General features: G+C 34.7%; 3 protein-coding genes across 5 annotated transcripts; 1 reads left to right on the top strand and 2 right to left on the bottom strand.

Annotated features, from left to right (window-relative positions):
• Positions 1–877: 877 nt before the first annotated feature.
• Positions 878–6273, bottom strand: LOC140859883 (probable pectate lyase 12). Of its 2 annotated transcripts, none has more exons than XM_073262491.1 (5): positions 5618–6273; positions 4247–4964; positions 3936–4127; positions 3039–3244; positions 878–1140 (listed from the first exon to the last, which is right to left on the bottom strand). In XM_073262491.1, exons 1-5 carry the CDS (start codon positions 5752–5754, stop codon positions 930–932), a joined length of 1464 nt encoding a protein of 487 aa, XP_073118592.1. In that variant the 5' UTR covers positions 5755–6273; the 3' UTR covers positions 878–929. The 2 variants fall into 2 exon arrangements, with proteins under 2 accessions (XP_073118592.1, XP_073118593.1); XM_073262492.1 differs by lacking the exon at positions 5618–6273 and adding an exon at positions 5487–5570.
• A 2153-nt stretch (positions 6274–8426) lies between these two features.
• Positions 8427–12557, top strand: LOC140866458 (uncharacterized). 2 transcript variants are annotated; one of them, XM_073271449.1, is made up of 11 exons: positions 8427–8615; positions 8987–9147; positions 9232–9269; positions 9384–9492; positions 9599–9622; positions 9724–9792; positions 9879–9920; positions 10128–10224; positions 10311–10362; positions 10482–10784; positions 12468–12557. In XM_073271449.1, the coding sequence occupies exons 1-11, from the start codon at positions 8558–8560 to the stop codon at positions 12523–12525; spliced, it is 1011 nt and encodes a 336-aa protein (XP_073127550.1). In that variant the 5' UTR covers positions 8427–8557; the 3' UTR covers positions 12526–12557. The 2 variants fall into 2 exon arrangements, with proteins under 2 accessions (XP_073127550.1, XP_073127551.1); XM_073271450.1 differs by lacking the exon at positions 12468–12557 and adding an exon at positions 11026–11287.
• Positions 12558–20035: 7478 nt separating this feature from the next.
• On the bottom strand, positions 20036–20676 carry LOC140860953 (uncharacterized). Its single transcript, XM_073263953.1, has 2 exons — positions 20240–20676; positions 20036–20132 (listed from the first exon to the last, which is right to left on the bottom strand). Exons 1-2 carry the CDS (start codon positions 20674–20676, stop codon positions 20036–20038), a joined length of 534 nt encoding a protein of 177 aa, XP_073120054.1.
• Between the last annotated feature and the right edge of the window lie 663 nt (positions 20677–21339).

Here is a 21339-nt window from a genome sequence, read left to right as displayed (position 1 = left end):
GTAATTCATGTGTTCTTTCTCCATGTTGTAGTGAGCAATGAGTACTATGTATGGTTGTTCTTATCAAGCTAGACTTGGAATGCAGTTATTAAACTTTAGGGTTATTTTTTGTAATTATTCCGAACTTCACGGGGTGTCTCAAAAGCTTAAAACAAAAGGAGAAAACAAATATGACACTGGAGATATATAAAAGGTGGTAGCTCTCAAGTTGATAGAGTATGTCACCGTTTTCATTTTTTTTAGCGTGGGTAGTTCGGAAGATTACTCAGTGCGAAACAAATGATGACGACTGCGTGTCCAAATGATAATTCAATATTTTTGCATCACCTTCTATTTTAACTTTTTATACTAATATATTAGAGTAAAAACTAACTATATTGTCCTTTTTTTAGCAATTAACTATATTGTGCCTATCTCATCCTTCATTATTTTATTATATGAGCTAAACGGTGATTAAGATAATGTGTTGATTTTAAAATACAGTGGGCGATTTTAAAAATATTTTATTTTACTAATGCCATTTATAAGGAATTTTTAGTTTCTAGTCATTGTTTTAAAAATTACTTGTGTATTTCATTGATGAGCGACACAATTCACGTGGGTAAATGTGCAAATACATTTGGTGTAGTAAAATAATATTAAAGAATAAAACAAATGGTTATGTTAATAATAATAATAATAATAATTGAAAAACTTAATTTAACAAAAACTTGAAATAAATTATTGTGCCAAAAGTATAATGCAATTATTTGGGGTTATTTTATTTATTTTAGATTTTAAAATCTCAACATATATATATATATATATATATATATATATATATATATATATATATATTATATACATATACGGAAACATATTGATTGGGATCTGGGATTAGAAAAATTCCCTATATTTAATTGCAAATTTTAGTCAAATTTGTCTAGTAGCTAAAAAAAAAATGAGAGTGGGCCACCATGGTTGGTGGTGGTTACATACAAAATTAGAATACATTGAAGAGACTCAAATAATGCACCAGTCGGAGATATTAGTGTAACGGCGGAGCTGCCCGCAAAACTCATTCCGAAGTAATCACCACCACCCGTGCCGCCTCCTCCGGTGGTGGCCCCTCCGCCGTATGATATGCTCACAGCATTGTCCCTAAGTCATAATTAATGAGCACAAAGCCATTGAATCACTAATTACACAAGTTTTTTTTTTATTTTTTTTTTCATTTCATTTATTTATATAATGGGCCACGCTCTCAAGCATCAATATGGATAATGTACTTTAATTTTATACAAAGATATATGAACATGAGAGTGAAGAGAAAGACAAAAAATAAGGATTGAAGCCACATGCATGCATTTTCGTATTCAATGAACTAGATTACAATATTCTTTCTTGGACTTTGAAATATCGCTTTATTATCAAATGTAAAAAAAAACAAAATTTCAAATCTTCAACCATATAATTAAATTAAAAAAGTTACGATGTATCGTAAAAGACAAGAGAGGGAAAATAGTGATGGTACAACATTTTTGTATTCCTATTCCCGGCGACTTCATGTTTTGGATGACTTCCGATAGGATCTAAGGACGAGATTCAATATTCTTTCATCATCTCACATTTGACTCGAATGTTACAAAGAATTTGAACTATATAATAATTTTGTTATCCTCATGATCTTTCAGTTTATAAATATCTTATCTCACGAACCAAACGATCAAAATATACAAACACACACATATCATAGGCAGGTGACGTCCTATTTATCAATGCATGTGGGCCCATGCTGCATTTACTACGAACCTCTAAGATCAAATAATTGACACTAAACATGGAATAATATCTCAGCTAGATATAGCATAAATTAGCCTACTAGCAATTCATATATTTTAGTGCGAAATCTATACTTCAAATGGAGTAATAGTAATTACACCTATTTCTCAATAACATAAAGATGACTAAAATTTGGTTATTTCATGTTTCATATAATTAGGAAAACACTCCAGCTGGTAGCATTGATCTAACGGTCAAATACTTAAGGGGCCACAAGGAACATGCATATAGGTAGGTAGTTGCCCGGTGGGCCCAAAATATATAGGTCTCTTGAATGGGCCCACCACACAATTTCCGAAGCTAATGGGCCCACACCTATGGGCTGGAGAGCATAAATCAGAGAATAAAAGTATCCACAAAATGTCACACACACACTGGCAAGGAGCTTCTTTCCACATCTATCTGTTTATTTTAATTTTTGTTTTTTAAAGGATATTTATAACAAAAATAAACACTAATTTTACAAAAGATGAAGAAAAACATTGAGCACCAATCGACATGATGATAAGTAAATTATTGGATTATTCTTGCGACACACAATTCTTAGCACACCTTGATCCTTTTCTGCGTGCGACGCTTTTAAGCTCAAGGAGCTTGTCTTGCGCAAAGCACGCATCTTGAGCCTTGCCTTTACGGGGCGAATTGACAGCAAAGGTAGTGGTATAGACTATAGAGGGCTTAAAGTGTGCGGTGTATATATTCTATAGCGGATAGCCAAGTCTCAAGTTCAGAATCAAATCAATTACTATATATACCACTGGGAAAAGTAAAGCCTCCAGGAGCCATCATCAACTAAGTGGAAGACAGGGGTACTTGACAGAAAAAGAGAAAAAAAAGAAAGAAGGAAAGCTGCTAAAGATCCAAATGGACCGAATAAAATCCAAGTTAGTGGTTTGATCTCCGCAAAACCTCGACTGGTGGAGTGACAAGACAAAAATACCCTCGTGAAAAGCACGACGGTTTTTGGTTTGAAGTACTAGTATCAATTATCCAGCAAAGAAGTTGAGTGTAGAAAAGGTCACCAACTATAGAATATTGTGAAGTATATTGTTATTCGTTATGTTTCATCACTTTATTTGGATTTCTAGGCCACCCTCGCCCCTCACCGAAAATCGATCCCTGTGTTCTTGTGTTTTTATCATCATATCTAGTCAATATCAAGGGATACCATAATCGTTAAGGAAATATGTATGCAAGAAGTTATACAGGCTGCATACCTGGGGCCACCAAGAACACCAGCATTCATTGTGAGTCTATCGATGAGGGACACGGATTTGGGCTCAACACTAGAGGCCTTTGCGTATTGCAGGCTCAGTCCGCCGCCTGATGGCACAAAGAATGCACCGTTTACCATTATGTCCCCATCTGTCCTCCAGTTCCAGTCGGACCAGCCTCCTTCGTTCGTGTCCACACGTTTTGTAACCTATTCACATGCAGTTCCATATTCATTACTCAAGATTACAAAATTTTAAAAGCAAATAATGTATTTTACTTTCGTAGTCATAAACATAATTCAACATCCAAAGAGTCCACTATTAAATGATGAGACAAACAGGTCAAATTCGTGTGCAATCCGATGTGACGAACAAAATAATTGTTCATGTAGAAATATTGCTGATGAAATCAAGATTCATTGATCATACAGTAGAACAAGAAAGGAACGAAATCATGTCCCCAGAATTCGGATTGTCATACACGATCTTTATTTCCCAGTTCAGCACAAGATTAGCATAATACTACCGGAAAAATAAAAATGAAATATCACTTCTTTTTCCTCCTTGAGCCTGAAATTAAAGCACACGGAAAACCATGCCTATCATGTGAAGTTGTTTAATTCAAAGTATCAAACGTCAGCAAATTAATCAACATTCAATTTGGTAAAGTTTTTAAATGAAAAGACTTTATTTCCACATCAATACAACTTTTGTGATCTCATAAGTCAATGCAAGTGATGTATCTTCCTTAACCGCCACCGCCACCGCCCCCACCCCCCAATCCTAAAAAACTCAACATATGCGTGACAGTTCAAATATCTGGTGCTAAATATTCTACCGCATCAAGTACTTGCCGCTTTGTATCTTATTAGTCAGCTGTATAAATTATGTAACAGATACCTCTTTAGCACTAGGATCTGCCGGTGCAGTATAACGATTGCCCTGACTATTAATCGTCGGATTACCACTTCCACCTATTGCATACATTTCCCATTGCGTAAAATCATTGTTCACCACATGTATGTAGCCTCTCCTACACCTGGGCATCCTCTGCACAAGCTCCTCTCCAAAGTGATTAAAAGCTATAGTCACCTATTTAATCCGAAACAAAACAATTAATATTAGTATCGTTAATATAATCACTCAAAACTCAACGAAACCGCGCATTTATGTTTCACTGACAACTCAAATGATAAATTCAAAATTCACACCTGCATTCCGGAGTCTGGCAAGAACTGATCGTCGTGTCCTAACAACATAACCTCGTCATGGTGAGAAAAATAGTTATTAGAAATGGTAATAGCAGTTGACCCCATAATGGCATCCACCAATCCATCAGTACAATGTGACAAAGCACAGTGATCAATCCAGATGTTTCTGGACCCAAAGATTGAGATCCCGTCGCCATCTGATTTTCCCCTCCACCCAACATGAGTAGGGCTCGACCGAATATTAGTATTCCCTGATGGCATACAATTGTAAACATGCACATTGTGGATGATCACGTTACTAACATACTGCAAAGTAATGCATCCATTGCCCGTGATTTGCACGTTGGCACCACGCCCATCTATCGTCTTATAGCTATTGAACATCAACTCGTGTTTAAGCTTGATGACCATGTTTGATTGGAAGACTATCCATAAGGGTTCGTCTTGTATTACAGCGTGACGTAAAGTGCCAGGGGTAGGGTTCACTGTGTCATGATCTGAGGAATCAGTAACAACATAAAAGCGGCCGCCTTTGCCGCCCATCGCCGACTGCCCAAACCCGATACCACAGTCGGCCAGTCGCTGGCGGTTGGCTGACCAGTTCGAGTCGCACTTCCAGCAGTCATCGATGGGGTTCCCTGTCAGACATTGAGACTGATCACGGATTATTGGTGTTGAAAGCAGTAGACTCCTTCTTGACATGGATTCATTTACTTTCCTATACGAGTATCACCTTATTTCAGAAAGGTAGCAAAAAACGAGAGCACAAAAGAAGTCCAAAAGTAAATGAACAAAGCAGTAAAATTAGAAAACAGACAGAAGAAATATTTAAAAAAACGATTGCCAGTTGAAAAAAAAAAAAAACCATGCTAGACAAACACGCAATGATTACGCTGTTAAAGGACAATAAGCTCGGAACAAAACACCACAACATTACGGGGGAGAGAAATAGTAAGACAAGGCAATAATGGAAATTGTTCACAGATCTTGAAATGCAAAAATAAATTAAAATACATTCAGCTATCACATAATTTGATCCAAAAACCTGGCGAAAAGAAAAATGTAGTAGAACAACAAAATAACCCAAGAAATAATTAAGAATTCCTGTAAACCGATGCTCCCAAATCACACAATGCAGGAGCTCAAAAAATACGCAGATTGTTTAAAAGAAAAATTACAACAAAGAAGAAACCCAGCTTCTTTAATTTCTAAGAGAGTAAAACCAAGTAAATCCTCAAACCTTTTGCCTAGACAGCAATGAAACTGCTCCAACAAGTAAAGCCCACAAGATTCAAAGCTTGATAAACAAAATGCCACTGAAAAACGTACGAAAATATATGTATTCATCTCTGAAGATATCTTGATACGCACCTCTGCGTTTCTTGAACAACAGCATCAGGGTCGGGGTGTTGACGAGGGAGGCTCAGATTCAAGAATCCAGCAGCGGAAACTGAGGAACAAATATAGGAGAAGAGGCAAAACAGGATAATGGGATTTCGAAAAAACATCTTTAAAACCAGGAAAAAAAAATCACAATGCCGGAGGAAGAGCAAAGGATCTTCTTTTGTTTGCGCTTGGTTTCTGAAACAAGTCTAGTTTCTTGGAATCGGATTCGGGGAAATGCGAAGCTTACACAGATATACAGAGTAATAACCACAAATCCTACAAAGATTGCAGATGCATAATTGTATTAACCTGGGATTACTTTAATAATTGTTTCTTGATTAATTTCAACATGAAAGAAACAAAAGATTTGAGAGGAGTGATGAAGAGAGAGAGAGACTGTCAGTCAGCTGGCTGCAGCTCTCTCAAGCTCTGTTCACATTCCTAGCTTGCTCACTAAATAGGGGTAATTCACCTGTATAATTAAAATTAAAAAAAAAACTACAAAAAAAAAAAGTGGGACCATGAAGAAATATGTTAAAAAAAAGTGCAAATCCAGAAAAATTTAATTTTTAAACTTTTGGGATCGATTATTTAATAATTTTTTGGAAGAACTTTTGGGTTAGATTTTGGGTTCATGCTGAAGATTAATAAGAAAATTAGTTGGCAGAAGAAAGGCTCCATCTGCGGTACTTTAGAACTTTTTGAGGACCATTCATTCATTCATGACATTTTCTCCATTGAATTTTGTGTTCACCTCGGTTAATGGACAGTGGTGTAATGTAATTTTTTTTTTTACTTTTTGTTTATTTTTAGTTTTTCTAAAATTTAAAACTGAGAAACATAAATTACACATTAAATGAAAATTATTTGAATAGCTTATATATCTTAGAAAATCTTTGTTTGTTCTTTATTTATACTTAAACATAGGCACACATTTTTATCTAAAATTTAGTTTTATATTTTTATATATAATAAATTTTTATATGAAGAGTAATTTTTATTTATGTTTATGTTCTTTTAATCACTAATTTACCGACTTCAAAAAAAAGAAAAGAAAGTCACTTATTTATTATGCTTTTTTTATTTTATAAATAATGGTAGTTATCTCCTAAAAAAAATAATGATAGTTATGGAGGACAGTGGTTTTTGGGAAAAAAATGGATATGTCACGAGAGATAAAAATAGTCATTATTCAGGTCTTAGCTTTAATAATAATAACAAATCACTTATTAAATGTTTAAAATCGAATATTAGGCACCGTCGTTGAGATGATGAGATCCAACATTTTTGTATCATTTTACATTTGACTCAAATTTACAATAATTTGAGTTTTAGTTATGGTATTTTTATCTCTTAATTAGTGACGCAGCACACGCGTTGCATGTGCAACATAATATATATAATTTTTTTTAAAGGTGGTTGAGTTTTTTTAGCGTGAAAGTTCTGTATAAATTTACATCAAAAAGGGCAAAATAAGAAAGAAATTTTGGTGTGTTCATGCCATACCAAAAAACAATTTTTTTAATGCTCTCAACTTTTATATAATAGTATAGATTATTAATTTATCGTCTTATATCATGAACACTAAATACACAATGTTTTATGAAGCAATGGATAATAATAATTAGGGTTGGGATACCGAACCAAAATAACGAATTTTCGGGATACCGTACCGAAATTTTTTCGATATATAGACATTTTTTTTGTATATAGATTTTTTTTCGGTATATATAATGTAATATAAAATAAATAAAAAATGATAGTTAATATAGTATTTGATTTGATTGATAGATTATAGTTTATGTGATTTGATTGATTGAATTTTATATAAAAACGATAAATTATCATTTTGCCCTTTTTAAAAATAAATAAAATATGAATAATATTACTTATAAGGGTAATATAGTAATTTAAATTCAATGATGTTATTGATATAAAATAAATGATTAATGATTTGATTGATGTAAAATAAATAATTAATAGATGAATAAACAGTATGACGAGAAGAACGAATGATTAGATAGGACAAGTTATACAAGTATTATTTGTACTTGTACCAAACAAGCCCATACGGTATTAGTATGAATTTTTTCCATACCAAAATTTCAGAATTTCGATATCGGTATAAGTATGAATTTTTTTCATACCAATATTTTTATACGGTATATCGAAAACCCACCCCTAATAATAATAACCGAGTGTAAATAGACAGCTTAATTCATAATATCACCCAAATACACTTGAACATACTACTACTACTAATAATAAATAAATAAATAAATAAAAGAAGTTCATTTTGGCTAATAGGGGTAAATAACTTGAGCAAGCACTTAGAAAAATTATAGTTGCACGAAACCACTTATGGCTAACTAATGGTAATTTTCCATAATTAACCTTCACAACCACGTTGGCCTCAAATGGATTTAAAGCAAAATTTCCCACTCATAAAGCAACAATTATCACCTCATCATATATTAAAAACAATTATCACCTCATCATTCATAGTTCATAACGTTAGGTCTAAAAATATTTTAAAAAATCGTGTAGGATGTTAAGTTTATTTTATTTCTAATTTGTTAGAAGTTGAATTTTAATCTTGTAACATGGTTGGTTGATTTTCAATTTTAATTTCATTAAAACGCTAATATATAACATTATTAGTGAAAAATCTTTTTCGATCATATAAGCGACGAAAACGAAAAATATAAAATAAAACATGGAAAAAGGATAATCTTGAAAATCAACCATCTTATTGAATCTAATCAGACAAAACATATTTGCCTCCAAGTTCAAATGTTTTAAAGAGGCCAATTTTCAAAACCCTTCCCCCATTCTAGGCCAACACTCGAACCACACAACAATCGGCCACGAAGAGAGAAATTTAGAAGATCGCAGCATCAGTCGAGCGATTGGGGACCCGTCGAGATGTCGAATTCGGACAGTTTTCTCATCCTCGAGACAGAGAAACCTGGGAACAACGGAGGTTAGTGTTTGAATCTGGTTCTGATGTTAATAATCTGCTAGGGTTATTGGATTACGTTATTGCGGTGAAGTTGGAAGATTCTTTTTTTTTTTTAATGATCACATTGTTGCCCTCCAGTTGTTTAGGGTTATTTATCGTGGGCATTCGTGTGAAGTGTATCTGTAACTTTAAAATGCTTTTTTGTTCTTGAGGATTTACCGGCGACATTTGATACAGATTGGGGGTTGCAGCTCTATCTGCACAGTTCAACATTGTTCCTTTTTTATTTTAAGTCATTTGGTGGCATTGGGACTTGTTCATTGGAGATTGTGTGCTGAATTTTATTTTTTGGGTATATGTATCAAAATCTTAAAAGATTGATTAATGTCCAGGTAAAATTCTGAATGTAGCGAAGCCATATCCTGAAAGCATGGTACAGAGGCAGCTGACAGACATTAGCAACTTGCCTCGAAAGTCTCGGCAGAAAGTTCAAGCCGAGAAGTCGCAGCCTGTGCAAACAACTATTAACAAGCATTTTGATCAGCTCCAGAAGGTTTAATTGTGCTATTCATTAAATGATTTCAAGATCGGTGGAGTTTATGTCTGTGTTTAATTTGCCTTTACTTCTATTATTCAGGAAAACCTGGCTTTAAAGAAAATGTTGGTGCAGAGAAAGTATTTCTTCTTGGACCTGCTTACGATTGTCATTTTTTTTGTTAGAAACTTATTATTTCTGTGAATCTAGCTTCTAACGGCATCATACTTATGGGATATCTTAATATTTGCCAGTGAATTCATTGAAAAGAGTGGAATTGATTTGGAGATATTGAGAGCAAATGTTCTAAAACTGCGGGAACAGAATCATCAGCTAGTCTTTTCAAACTCACAAATTCTCGCGGTCTGTATTTTTCTACTTTTTATTACATGAATTTATATTTATTGATTTTTTTGAAAATTTAATACCAAATTGTGTTGACATTTATTACTTTTATTCAATTTTTCAGGAGTTAAATTCAGGCAAAGATCGGGTAGGTGCAATATCTTGAAAGAGTATTGCTTCTCAATGTCTATTTGACTTCATATGTTATCTGTATGAACTAAAATTCCACTGATATTTCCTTCACTTCAGTTGAGAGCATTACATCATGAGCTTGGATGCAAAAATGGTGTGCTTAAAGCTCTAAAACTGCAACTCGAGGTCGGTTTGTCTAAAGTCATAGCAGCCTGCTCCTAGCAAAATTGTCGTAGTATATCATCTTAACCAGTTAGCCTGCTGTTACTCAGGAAAAAAAAAGGACAAATAGATGCCAAAATGCTGACCCTGAGGTATGCCAATGCAATTTGATTTCTTTATTTGTGTTTTCCACCTGCAATACTTATGGAGACATGCATATTTGATGTAGCCATACATTGCTTTTTGTTTTTATATGCAGACTTGTGCATACTTCTGGTATTTCTATATATCGCCTTCACCTACATCTTTATTATTTTTTATGATACACGGAGTACATTTTTTGTTTTGAGTGTCTTCAGGCGAAGTTGAGAAAGTTTCGAGAGGAAGAGGTGTCCTCAAAAGAAGGTGAAGAATATGAACAACCTCATAATACCAAGAGGAGATTTCAATCAAGCAGTGAGTAACTATCCTGGAAACACCACATTACATATTGAAGAAATAACGGTTTTATACAAATTGTTTTTCCTTTGGGTCATGCGTAGGCTCTGCCTCTTCTGAGCAAGTACAAAGTGATGGGAAGGCTGAAACTAAAAGGTTGTTTATTTCATTAAATTGCTGTCAAATGTGGTTTGTATATGCTATAGAGAATTTTGTTCGCTTATTTCCCTGTTTTTCACTTTTGATACCTTTTGGGTTGGGGTTTGTTGAGCCAGGACCATTGCGAGGAGGCAATCTGCCAGATTCAAAAAGGCGGAATCGAAACCAACCGAGAATTTGAATGATGAAGATGATACCAAATTTTCAGAACTTGTATCGCCTGATAATCAGGTCCGAGAGGATGGCCCAATTTTTGTGAACGAATCATTAAAGCATGAAGAAAAAGAATGCAATTCTGACATGCGGTATGACTCTCAAGAATTAGAAAGAGCATATCAATGCAGGCCATCACGCGTAGCAGCCAAGAAGGTTCAATCCTACAAGGAGATTCCACTAAATGTCAAAATGCGCCGATCCGAGTAAAGTCTTGTCTCTCTTTACAACTTTTAGCTAAGAATATTGCATGACCTCTGGCTACCTGATGGTCCATATCAAATATCTGCCTCCCTGCACATGCAAAAAACATATTTTCTGGTTGTTTTTCATGGGAGCTGCTGAAATCTTGCGAGATCTGATGACAAACCTTTACTTTGCATTACAAAAACACATCCCGATAAGATTTTTGGGTTAAAGATGTTAACGTGCTTGGAGTTTGACTAGGTAGGTTAGTGTGACATGAGAACCAAATTGCATGGATGCTTTGTTGGAGTCTGGGACTTGCAGAATATAATTCTAAATTTCTAATCCAGTGGCTGTATATACACAGTGTTCTAAATCTCTATATGCACAGAGTCTTCTTTTCTGCATTACCCTTTGTTGAATTTAAACTTCAGGATGGATTACAATGTGAAAGGTAAGTATCATCCTGAATTTTGCCTCCTACCGAGTAATTGGTAATTGATATATCCCTTTGGCTATGGCATTATAAATCTTCTGCTCCTAATATAACTTTGAGAGGGCCTTGTAGTGACCGGCCGTCTTCCTTAACTATGCCGAACCTATAATAGAAAGTAGTTGAACATATAGTCTTTTTCATTCTACTAGTAAGTAGCACGTGCCACGCACGTTAACGACGTATTAATTTATTAAATATAATATAAAATAAATGTAAATTTATTTATATTTATAATAAAAAATAAATTATCAATAATTAAATTTTCAAATAATCTATAATTGTTTGATTTTTTAGATGTATTAAGTTTCTAATAGTTGTTAAATGACTTATATTTGAGTCTTAAATATTATTTCTCTTATGACATTTTTTTACTTCTGTTCACAAATTTATACATATAATATATTAAATACGTAAATGAGATGAAAATAATTTTTTTCTTGTCAAACATATATTCACTTTTATATATCATTTTTTAAAAATTTTCTAAGAATTATGAAGATGTTTATTTTTTATCAACTAAAAATTAAATATATCACGTGTAAATAGATGATAAAAATGTTAAAAGATGAATTTAAGGTGATTAATGACATAATTAATGGCACAATTACATCCAAATAATTTGACTTACAATATTGCTCTAATTTTTATCATCAAACTTAAAAAAATGATCAATTTTATTTTTCAATTGTTAATCAAATCAATGTAGTATAATAGCAAGTCATAAATGCATAAATTAAACCACATTTTTTTCTTTCTTTTATGTCCCAAGTACCCAACTAATATCTCAATTTTACATTTATATCCCAAACTATTTTCAATTCAATAAAAAATAACAAAAATATAATCATGAAATTACTAAATTATTTAACTTCTAATTTTTATTATTTCAACTGTATTTTAACTCTCTTTCAATAAATTTTTCTATAATTAATTTTTAGAGTATAAAAATACAGCAAATTTGTGATAAATCCCTATTAGTAAACATAAATTCCTCCTCAGTCCCCAAGTCAGCAATTATTTGTTCTAAATCCCTGACATAAGGCTGCTATTAGTTACAACTCCCTATTTGGGTCAGTTTACAAAAATGCCCCTAAAATTTATTTAAACACCAACACTATCCCTCACTTTATTTTTCAAATAAACAAAAAACAAGAAAACAGGGACGATCGGTAGTTTTCCTCCCTCACCCAACCGATTCTTCCCGCAGGAAAGCAATGATCTTTTGCGACAAGTTTTTGAGATCAGAAAATGGCACCGTTGACTAGACGAAGCAGACACTCAAAAGATAAGTCAGTTGAAGGAGCTTCTAGAGTCCGGAAGGAAAAGAAATCTAGCACGGTGAAGAAGTCGAAAAAATAAAAAATAGGTGAACCATGTTTTAAATTTGTTAAATTGGCCGCTATATATGATTAGTCTCCCGAGTAACTGAGAAAAATTGTTCGTTTAGAGGGATAATTTGGTCCTCATTGTAAGAATCTTTAATATTTATGTGTTTCCATTATTTTTAGGGTTTCGTGGCTCAATTATCTTAGTACCGTTCTTGTTTGCATATATTTGTCGAAACATTCGCATCATTATTCCTAAATTTTGTATTTAATTTTGACAGTTCCTCAGTTTAAATTATTTATCCCAAATTTTTAGGGTTTTGTTCTTGAAATTGTTTTTGAAGTATATCTTCGTAAATGAATTCTATATTGTTATGTTGTTGTGATGTTTGTGATTTATTGAATATATATTCAATAATGTTATATTGTTGAAAACAATTGATAAATTTCTGTATAGAAGTATCCAATTGTTCCCAAATTTGAAGTTTTTGTTCTTTTCCATGCAATATTCCATTATGTTATTTTTATAATGTAAAATTTTTGTAATGATTTTTAAATATTAGAAATGGCTGATGAAGAGGAAATATGTGATGATTTTGAGTCGATCAAAAGTGGCAAGGTTATATTTACTCGATGTTCTCCCGCCTATTGTAAAAAAATAATGGAGGAGTTGAATGTGGTCATAGGGAATGAACAAATGAGCAGAATAAAAGAAACTCCATTCGGTAAATGGATAGACATGCCTGTTCTACCTGTGAGTAGTGGCAGGGTTGACTATCTGTTTAAAAGATTTGATAGTCCTTCATGCTCGTTCGTTGTTGGTGGCGATATTTCCATTCCTTTCACATCAAGAGACTTCTCAATCGTGCTTGGTTTGCATCAGAGAGGTCAACAAGTTGATCTGGACCTCAAGCTTGAATCAAGCTTTTTGTCTCGGCATTTCGGAGGGAAAATAAGCAACACTCATAGGATCGTTATAAAAAAGAAGCTTGTTTTCCTTGCGAGTAGTAATGTCGAAGCTGACATTGATGAATTTGTTCGAATGTTCATTTTGTTCATATTTAATTCTGTAATATTCTCGACTGGTAATTACATTACTCCTGCTTTTATCTTTCCCTATATTGATGAACTGAACACTTTTTTTGAGTTTGGATGGGGAGATGCTGCGTTTAGGTTTTTATACCGAGAATTGGACAATCAAGCGAGTAAATTGTATTTGGATGGTTGCACGGCTGGTTTGATGGTTAGTATATAATTATCTGAGTTATTGTGCTATTAATTTGTTGAATTTGTTAACTTATATGATTTTTTGCTTAGGCTTGGTTCTATGAAAGAGTGCCATCATTAGCCGTCCCTCGTGGTGTTCATATCTGCCCCCGCCTGTTTCGTTTCGAAAAAAGCAAGATCAAGTTGGATGCTGTGAAAGCTGAAGTGGCTTTTGATGCCATATCGTCAACCAAGGTATCTTCTTTTTTACTAATCATATTTCGAATGCTGGAGGTTTGCATGATATATATTTGTTTTTGGATCAGGTTTTGTCGATTCATCCCTTTCCTGAAGAGGAAATGTTGTTGGAGAACAAGGTAATTTGAGTAGCATCCTTCATTTCACGTTTTAAAAATAAGAAATATTCTTCATTAACTTCTTTGTTGTTGTAGTTGTTGCTGCCGGTTTCAAAGGAACAAGGAGGCAGCAGAGATAATTGTGAACTAGAAAAAATTATGAATAAACAAATTGCTGAGATTAAAATGTTGAAAAGAACTTGTGCGCAGCTGAAACGTGAGAGAGTTGGCGCTAAGAGGAAGCTGTTTGATTTGAAAAAAAATCTGGATTTGGAGAAAGAATTTGCTCGAAATCACAAAGGCAAGGACATTGTAGTTGATAATGATCTGAGTGTTGATGACGCTGCTGATGGAATGAATGAAACCGATGAGCAAGAGGAGTTGAGTGCGAGTCATGACCTATGGGGTAATTTAAATGATTTTGTTGATGTGCCTGTCAACAATTGTGTTGATTTATCTGAAAATTTGAATGCAGAAGGTGAGGTTGTTCAGAAATTGGTTGAGACAAAAATTTCAGATATTGGTGAATTGAAGAAGGGTGAAGATGTATGTGCTGACGGATTGGGTAAGGGAAAGGGTGTGGCTGGTATCGAGTTTGAGATGAAAGAAAGTATAGGTGTTGATGACTTGGGGGATGGAAAAGGTGTTGTTGGTGCTGAGCTTGGGAGGGATAAAAATGAAGAAAGTGGTGACATGGGAATGAAAAAAAGCAAAGCTGATGGAGAGAATTCTCTTAACGGATCATGTGAAGGTAGTAGTGAAGATCTGAATGAGATTGATAAGTTGTTGGATAATATTGTAACAAAAGTGGTTAAAGAGAATAATGTTTCTGCGGGTGATATTTCAACCAACGTGGTTGAAAGTCGTATTGATGAGGATACTTCTGACAAAAGTGGTGGGGTGGACGAGACTGGCGATAATTCTGAGAAGGTTGAGGAAATCATTAATTTTCAATCTTCTATTGTCGATAATGTCAGAACGAGGGGTGATCGGGTAAAGAAAAGAAAACCGTCAATGTTTGTGACTCCACCCAGTACCACGCCAAAGAGGAAGGGAGGAAAAAAAGTTTAACTTTGATAGAAACCTTCCTTTAATCTTGATTATTTGATATTGAAGTCCTATATTTTAATTCGTGGAAATCTTTATTGTTTTTTACCATCTTTGTGTATTCTGACGCAGACAAATAAAGTAATTGATGTTGAGGAGCTACCTGATAACGACTTGAGTAAGGCTTGGATTGGTGAATATCAAGGTAGAACAGATTTCTGTGGACATGAAGAAGCCACTGACGAAGAGAAAAAATTGTTGAAAGAATATCTTTTGAGTGATGACATAGCGTATGACTTTCTATCTGAAAGATCGTGTATTAATTTTAATCTTTTTTTGGGATCTTTTTTTAATACAAAATAATTCGTATTTTTTTGTAGTGTTGATGTTTGGCTAGACGGAATTGTCCATTTACCAGGGTTCATTTTCTGTGATTTCTTGTTTGGTAAGCTTGTTAGTCATGAGATTATAAATGTTCAAATGCGGATGATGGAAAAATTCAGTGTGGATAATAGAAATGAAATATTTTGCATGGACACTTTGGTGCAGGTTAGTAAAATTTTAATATTTTACGTTTGATATACTATACACTTGAGTTAGTTTTTCATTTTTCTTGTTCTTTCATTTGCAGGCAGAATTGTTTGAGCACCTCAAAAAATTTGGGAAAAAAATGAAGGTTCAAAATAATGATTACGACTCCTTTTTTTCGCGACTCTCTTCTGCCTCAAAGTTATTTTTGCAGAAAATGAATGGTGGTTTGTTTAAGAGATGCAAATACCTCATTTTTCCAATCAATAGCAGAACGCATTGGTTTCTGCTAGTGTTTCACGCAAAGGAAGGGGTGTTCAAAATGTGGAATTCACTTCCCGATTCGTTCAGCCTAGGGGCATGTAGAATGTTGGTGAGTTTTCGTTGTGTCATGTTATGTGAATTGTATAAATGTGTTTTGATAATATTTATCTTTGAAGACACGTTTTTTGGTTGGTTGGGTTCGTCATCATTCAAATTTCATCATACCCGACTCCGCTATGTTGAGGGAACGTATGCGTCATCAAGGTGAAACACTTGACTGTGGTGTTTATGCATGTATGTGGGTAGAGTGTCTAGCCCGTGACTCAGATAAAATGTGGACATATCAAAATACTGTGAAGATGGACACCTATCGTGCAAGACTGGCTGCAAGTATTTTATGTCACGAAAGGGGAATGCTGAAAAACAACTTTGATTAACATGTATAGTCTTTGTATGCTTTTATGGTTTATGGAGATACAGTATGTAAGTATATTTAAAAATTGTGCCCCACTTTGTCTATGGTGTAGGAGGAATACATTGATAATTCACCATTTGTGGATGTCCACTAACAACCAATGTATACTATTGTGGTATATTTTCCGAATTTCATACTTGAGAGTTGCTTGATGTGATTTATTCTAGTCTAAGACACCAATTTGTGGACTTCCACTTGGTATAATTTCACTCTTCTATAATAACACGAGACTCTGAGATCGAGCACAACTAGTAAACAATAATGGGATAATTGTCACTTAATATAGAACAATTCGTTCTGATTGTAAGACATACATTGTGTGACATGAGGATCTCACTCTCCTATTGGAAGTGTCTTTGGATCAAAATGTCAGTTATGTAGAACAATTACATATAAATTGAGAATAATCCTCCCGAAATACGGCACAATATGATTTGTCCTTGTGAACATGCTCCAATAATTACATATAAATTGATTGTGGTGTTTTTGCATGCATGTGGGTAGAGTGTCTAGCCCGTGACTCGTCTGAGATGTGGGAATATCAGAATACAGTGAAGATGGACACATATCGTGCTCGACTGGCTGCAAGTATTTTATCACACTCCCCTAGTGGAAGTATCTTAGGATCAAAATGTCAGTTATGTAGAACAATCCAATATGAATTTGGAACCATCACCCAAGTGTTCCACTCCAATATGGTACAATACGGTGCACGACACAAGTGGAGAGGAGTGTTCAATCCTTAGAGATTGGTGGAACCATCACCCAAGTGTTCCAATTGTAGGACAAACACTTGTTTAATATGATTTTTTTTCGTCTTTAAGGACAATCATTTACTCTAATTCCACTCATCTTTAAAAATAAGTCAGTGAGAGATCGAGCACAACTAGTATGCATGGATGGGATAAATATTATTTAATCGAGAACAATTCGTTTTGATTGTAGGACATACATTGTGGGCCATGAGGATTACACTTTCCTACTGAAAGTATCTTTGGATCAAAATGTCATGTATTAGGAACAATCTTTGAATTATGAAGAATAATCTTTTCCATATGAGGAACAATAAGGCATGTCCATGTTAACATGCACCAAAATCATATAATACACTGCATGACACAAGTGGAGAGGTGTGTTCAATCCTTAGAGATTGGTGGAACCATCACCCAAGTGTTTGTCTAGTAATGTATTGTGCTCTACATTGTCTAAGGTGTAGGAGAGAGACATTGATCATGACCCAATGAGAGCACCATTTGTGGATGTCCATTGCCACCCAATGTATATAATATGACTATATTGTCCGAAATCCAAACTCATTACTTGTTTAATATGATGTTTTCTCGTCTTTAAGGACTATCATTTACTCTAATTCCACTCATCTTTTAAAAACAAGTCAGTGAGAGATCGAGCACAACTAGTACGCATGGATGGGATAAATATTATTTAATCGAGAACAATTCGTTCTGATTGTAGGACATACATTGTGGGCCATGAGGATTACACTTTCCTAGTAAAAGTGTCTTTGGATCAAAATGTCATTCATGTAGAACAATTACATATAAATTAAGAATAATCCTCCCGAAATACGGCACAATATGATTTGTCCTTGTGAACATGCTCCAAGATTGTACAATACCCTGCATGACACAAGTGAAGAGGATATTTTAATCTATAGAGATTGGTGGAACCATCACCCAAGTGTTTGTCTTGTAATAGCTTGTGCCCCACTTTGTCTATGGTGTAGGAGGAATACATTGATAATTCACCATTTGTGGATGTCCACTAACAACCAATGTATACTATTGTGGTATATTTTTTGAATTCCAAACTTGAGAGTTGTTTGATGTGATTGTTTCTCGTCTAATACACCAATTTGTGGACTTCCACTTGGTATAATTCCACTCATATATAATAACACGATACTCTGAGATCGAGCACAACTAGTAAACAATAATGGGATAATCATAACTTAATCGAGAACAATTCGTTCTGATTGTAGGACAACCATTGTGTGACATGAGGATCACACTCCCCTATTGGAAGTGTCTTTGGATCAAAATGTCTATTATGTAGAACAATTACATATAAATTGAGAATAATCCTCCCGAAATACGGCACAAGTGAAGAGGATATTTCAATCTATAGAGATTGATGGAACCATCACCCAAGTGTTTGTCTTGTAATGGCTTGTGCCCCACTTTGTCTATGGTGTAGGAGGAATACATTGATAATTCACCATTTGTGGATGTCCACTAACAACCATTGTATACTATTGTGGTATATTTTTCGAATTCCAAACTTGAGAGTTGTTTGATGTGATTGTTTCTCGTCTAATACACCAATTTGTGGACTTTCACTTGGTATAATTTCACTCATCTATAATAACACGATACTCTGAGATCGAGCACAACTAGTAAACAATAATGGGATAATCATAACTTAATCGAGAACAATTCGTTCTGATTGTAGGACAACCATTGTGTGACATGAGGATCACACTCCCCTATTGGAAGTGTCTTTGGATCAAAATGTCTATTATGTAGAACAATTACATATAAATTGAGAATAATCCTCCCGAAATACGGCACAATATGATTTGTCCTTGTGAACATGCTCCAAGATGGTACAATACGCTGCATGACACACATTGTGGGCCACGAGCAACACACTACTTTAGTGGACATTGACCAATCAAATACTTTGATCACCACCTACCCCCTCATTATTAAGCTTTGTCGGTACACTTCGTCTCTTCCATTAGCTTCTTGGTTTCAGTTTGGTTAGGGTTTTGCTTTTCGAAATAAAATTTCAATTCTCAAGATCTAGCACAATGGAAATGAAGATTGCACCACAATGTATATGTGGTTTTGGAGAAATGATATTACGAAGAGCCGGACCACGTTCGACCCGCCCTGGGGAGTTGTATTACCTCTGTCCTCGTGAGCTGCAACATCAAAATCGCTTTTTCTGGTACGATGATTATCACGGTGAATCTCTTCAGAAATCGTCAAAGTTGAAACCAAACACAAGTAAGCAAGGTAAAGAGAGCTGCGTGTATTCAATGCCTCAACATTCTTCCTCCTCCTCCGTCCATGATTCAACAGAACAGTTGAATTACAAGCTTAACGAGCATTCGTCCTCTGAGGCGCTACACAACCAGCCTACTAGTGCATCAGTACACGACCATATTATAGGAATATGTTGTTGCTTTGGTTGCACATGTTTCGTTCTTGTGCTAATATTACTTGTAGCGCTTTGTATTGTAATAATCCGACATTAAGTTCCAATTTTATGCAGCTTTATTCCATATTAAATACAAGTTGTACGAAATACATATCACTTAGCACTTGCCATTTAAAAATGTAAAGCAACGACTTATTTGATTAGTTAACTGAGAAGGCATCGTCCACTGAAAAGTAATGACAAATATCATTTCTCAAATTCAAATATTACATATTTGTTTACCACAAACAGAGAGTTGGTTTCAGAAGAACTTAAGATAACACAATACACTTAACTACACTATGACCCCAGCTCAAATTAAAATGTGACAGCAGATGGTTCCACAAAAGCCTCAAACCAAGCGCAATCCAGCAATGCTTCCACTCAAACGTGTGTGCCTTTTCGAGGGCAATTTCATGCTCGAACCAGCTTCCAGTAATCGCTTGCCCCTGCATATTTTTTGAACAGTCAAGATTAAGTTTTGAATAAATTCTGTTAAAAAGTTATGCTAATAACCAATAATTAAAACATCATATTTTTAAACGATTACATCTACTCTATAGGTTCCTTGCAACTGCGTCTATTGTGTCCTCTAGCATGACAACGACCACATGTTGAGACACGTGCATTAACTGGCGATGGTATTCTCTTCGTCCTTCTGCGACCGGGCTGACTACGCACAGAAGGAGCTTGGATTGTATCGGATTCAGCAACACATGACTCACTGATGTCAAAGGTTGGGATAGGATTAATATGTCCTTTGTACGCAGCGCGATACGATTCGATCTTGAAATACTTGTCACAAAAATCATACACAGACAGAGATTTTGTCTCAATGGCAAAAATGGCGTGCTTGCACGGAATCTTATTGATCTGCCAAACTCTGCATGAACAAGTCATATCCACTAAATCCACGGCAAATGACTTTTCACCATCAACAACCTCAAACTTCCAATCACACGACCGCTGAACTCTTAATGTTCGGGATTCCATATATGCGCTTACAACAGACTTTTATTTTCTTGGACTTAATTCCTTGGTCATGAACAGAGTTGATTCACGTCGTCGGTGCATCATTTTCATTATCTGCTCACGTATGTGATCAATCATAGCAACAATAGGCAGATGACAAGCTGGCCTAACCCAACTATTCCAACACTCGGCTATATTGTTATTTATAACACCCCATCTATTGCCAACAAACAATGCATTGGCCCAACTCTGTGGATCAGAATTTACAATAAACCCTCTGGCAAGTTGCATTGACTCTAATATATTGTTTATATGTTGCTCGTACTCTTGAAAAGACGGAGCATACGCAGCTTTCTTGAATACCGAAGACCAATGTTTTTTGTTATGTCTGGGATAACTTCTCAACACCTAAAAAGATTATTAAAAATTTAGATCCAGCTTAAAATTATCAGATAATATGAGAAATTTAAAGTAAAATTGCTCAAGGATTCGTAATTTGGAATTTACCTGCTTAACGAAATTATCCACTAAATGTCTCAAAAAATAAGCATGGTGGCTCCCAACAAATACTTGATTCACTGCCTTGATGATACTGGGATGTCTGTCCGAGAAAAATGTGAACTCATCGAATGGAATGCATTGATAGTAAAGGAGCATACGACTCAAATGATAACAAAACCAATC

This window comes from Henckelia pumila, chromosome 4 (assembly GCF_033568475.1).
Source record: "Henckelia pumila isolate YLH828 chromosome 4, ASM3356847v2, whole genome shotgun sequence".
NCBI classification, from domain to species: Eukaryota; Viridiplantae; Streptophyta; class Magnoliopsida; order Lamiales; family Gesneriaceae; genus Henckelia; species Henckelia pumila.
This window is presented reverse-complemented; position numbering and strand designations above follow the sequence as displayed.

Coding starts and splice junctions, on each gene's coding strand:
- LOC140859883 (XM_073262491.1), bottom strand. CDS start 5,754: ATGTTTTTTCGAAATCCCATTATCCTGTTTTGCCTCTTCTCCTATATT. Junction 3,245..3,935: donor CAGATCCTAGTGCTAAAGAG/GTATCTGTTACA, acceptor GCATGTGAATAG/GTTACAAAACGTGTGGACAC. Junction 1,141..3,038: donor GGTGTTCTTGGTGGCCCCAG/GTATGCAGCCTG, acceptor ATTATGACTTAG/GGACAATGCTGTGAGCATAT.
- LOC140866458 (XM_073271449.1), top strand. CDS start 8,558: ATGTCGAATTCGGACAGTTTTCTCATCCTCGAGACAGAGAAACCTGGG. Junction 9,270..9,383: donor AAAATGTTGGTGCAGAGAAA/GTATTTCTTCTT, acceptor AATATTTGCCAG/TGAATTCATTGAAAAGAGTG. Junction 9,793..9,878: donor CTCTAAAACTGCAACTCGAG/GTCGGTTTGTCT, acceptor GCTGTTACTCAG/GAAAAAAAAAGGACAAATAG.
- LOC140860953 (XM_073263953.1), bottom strand. CDS start 20,676: ATGGAATCCCGAACATTAAGAGTTCAGCGGTCGTGTGATTGGAAGTTT. Junction 20,133..20,239: donor AGTTGCAAGGAACCTATAGA/GTAGATGTAATC, acceptor AAAAATATGCAG/GGGCAAGCGATTACTGGAAG.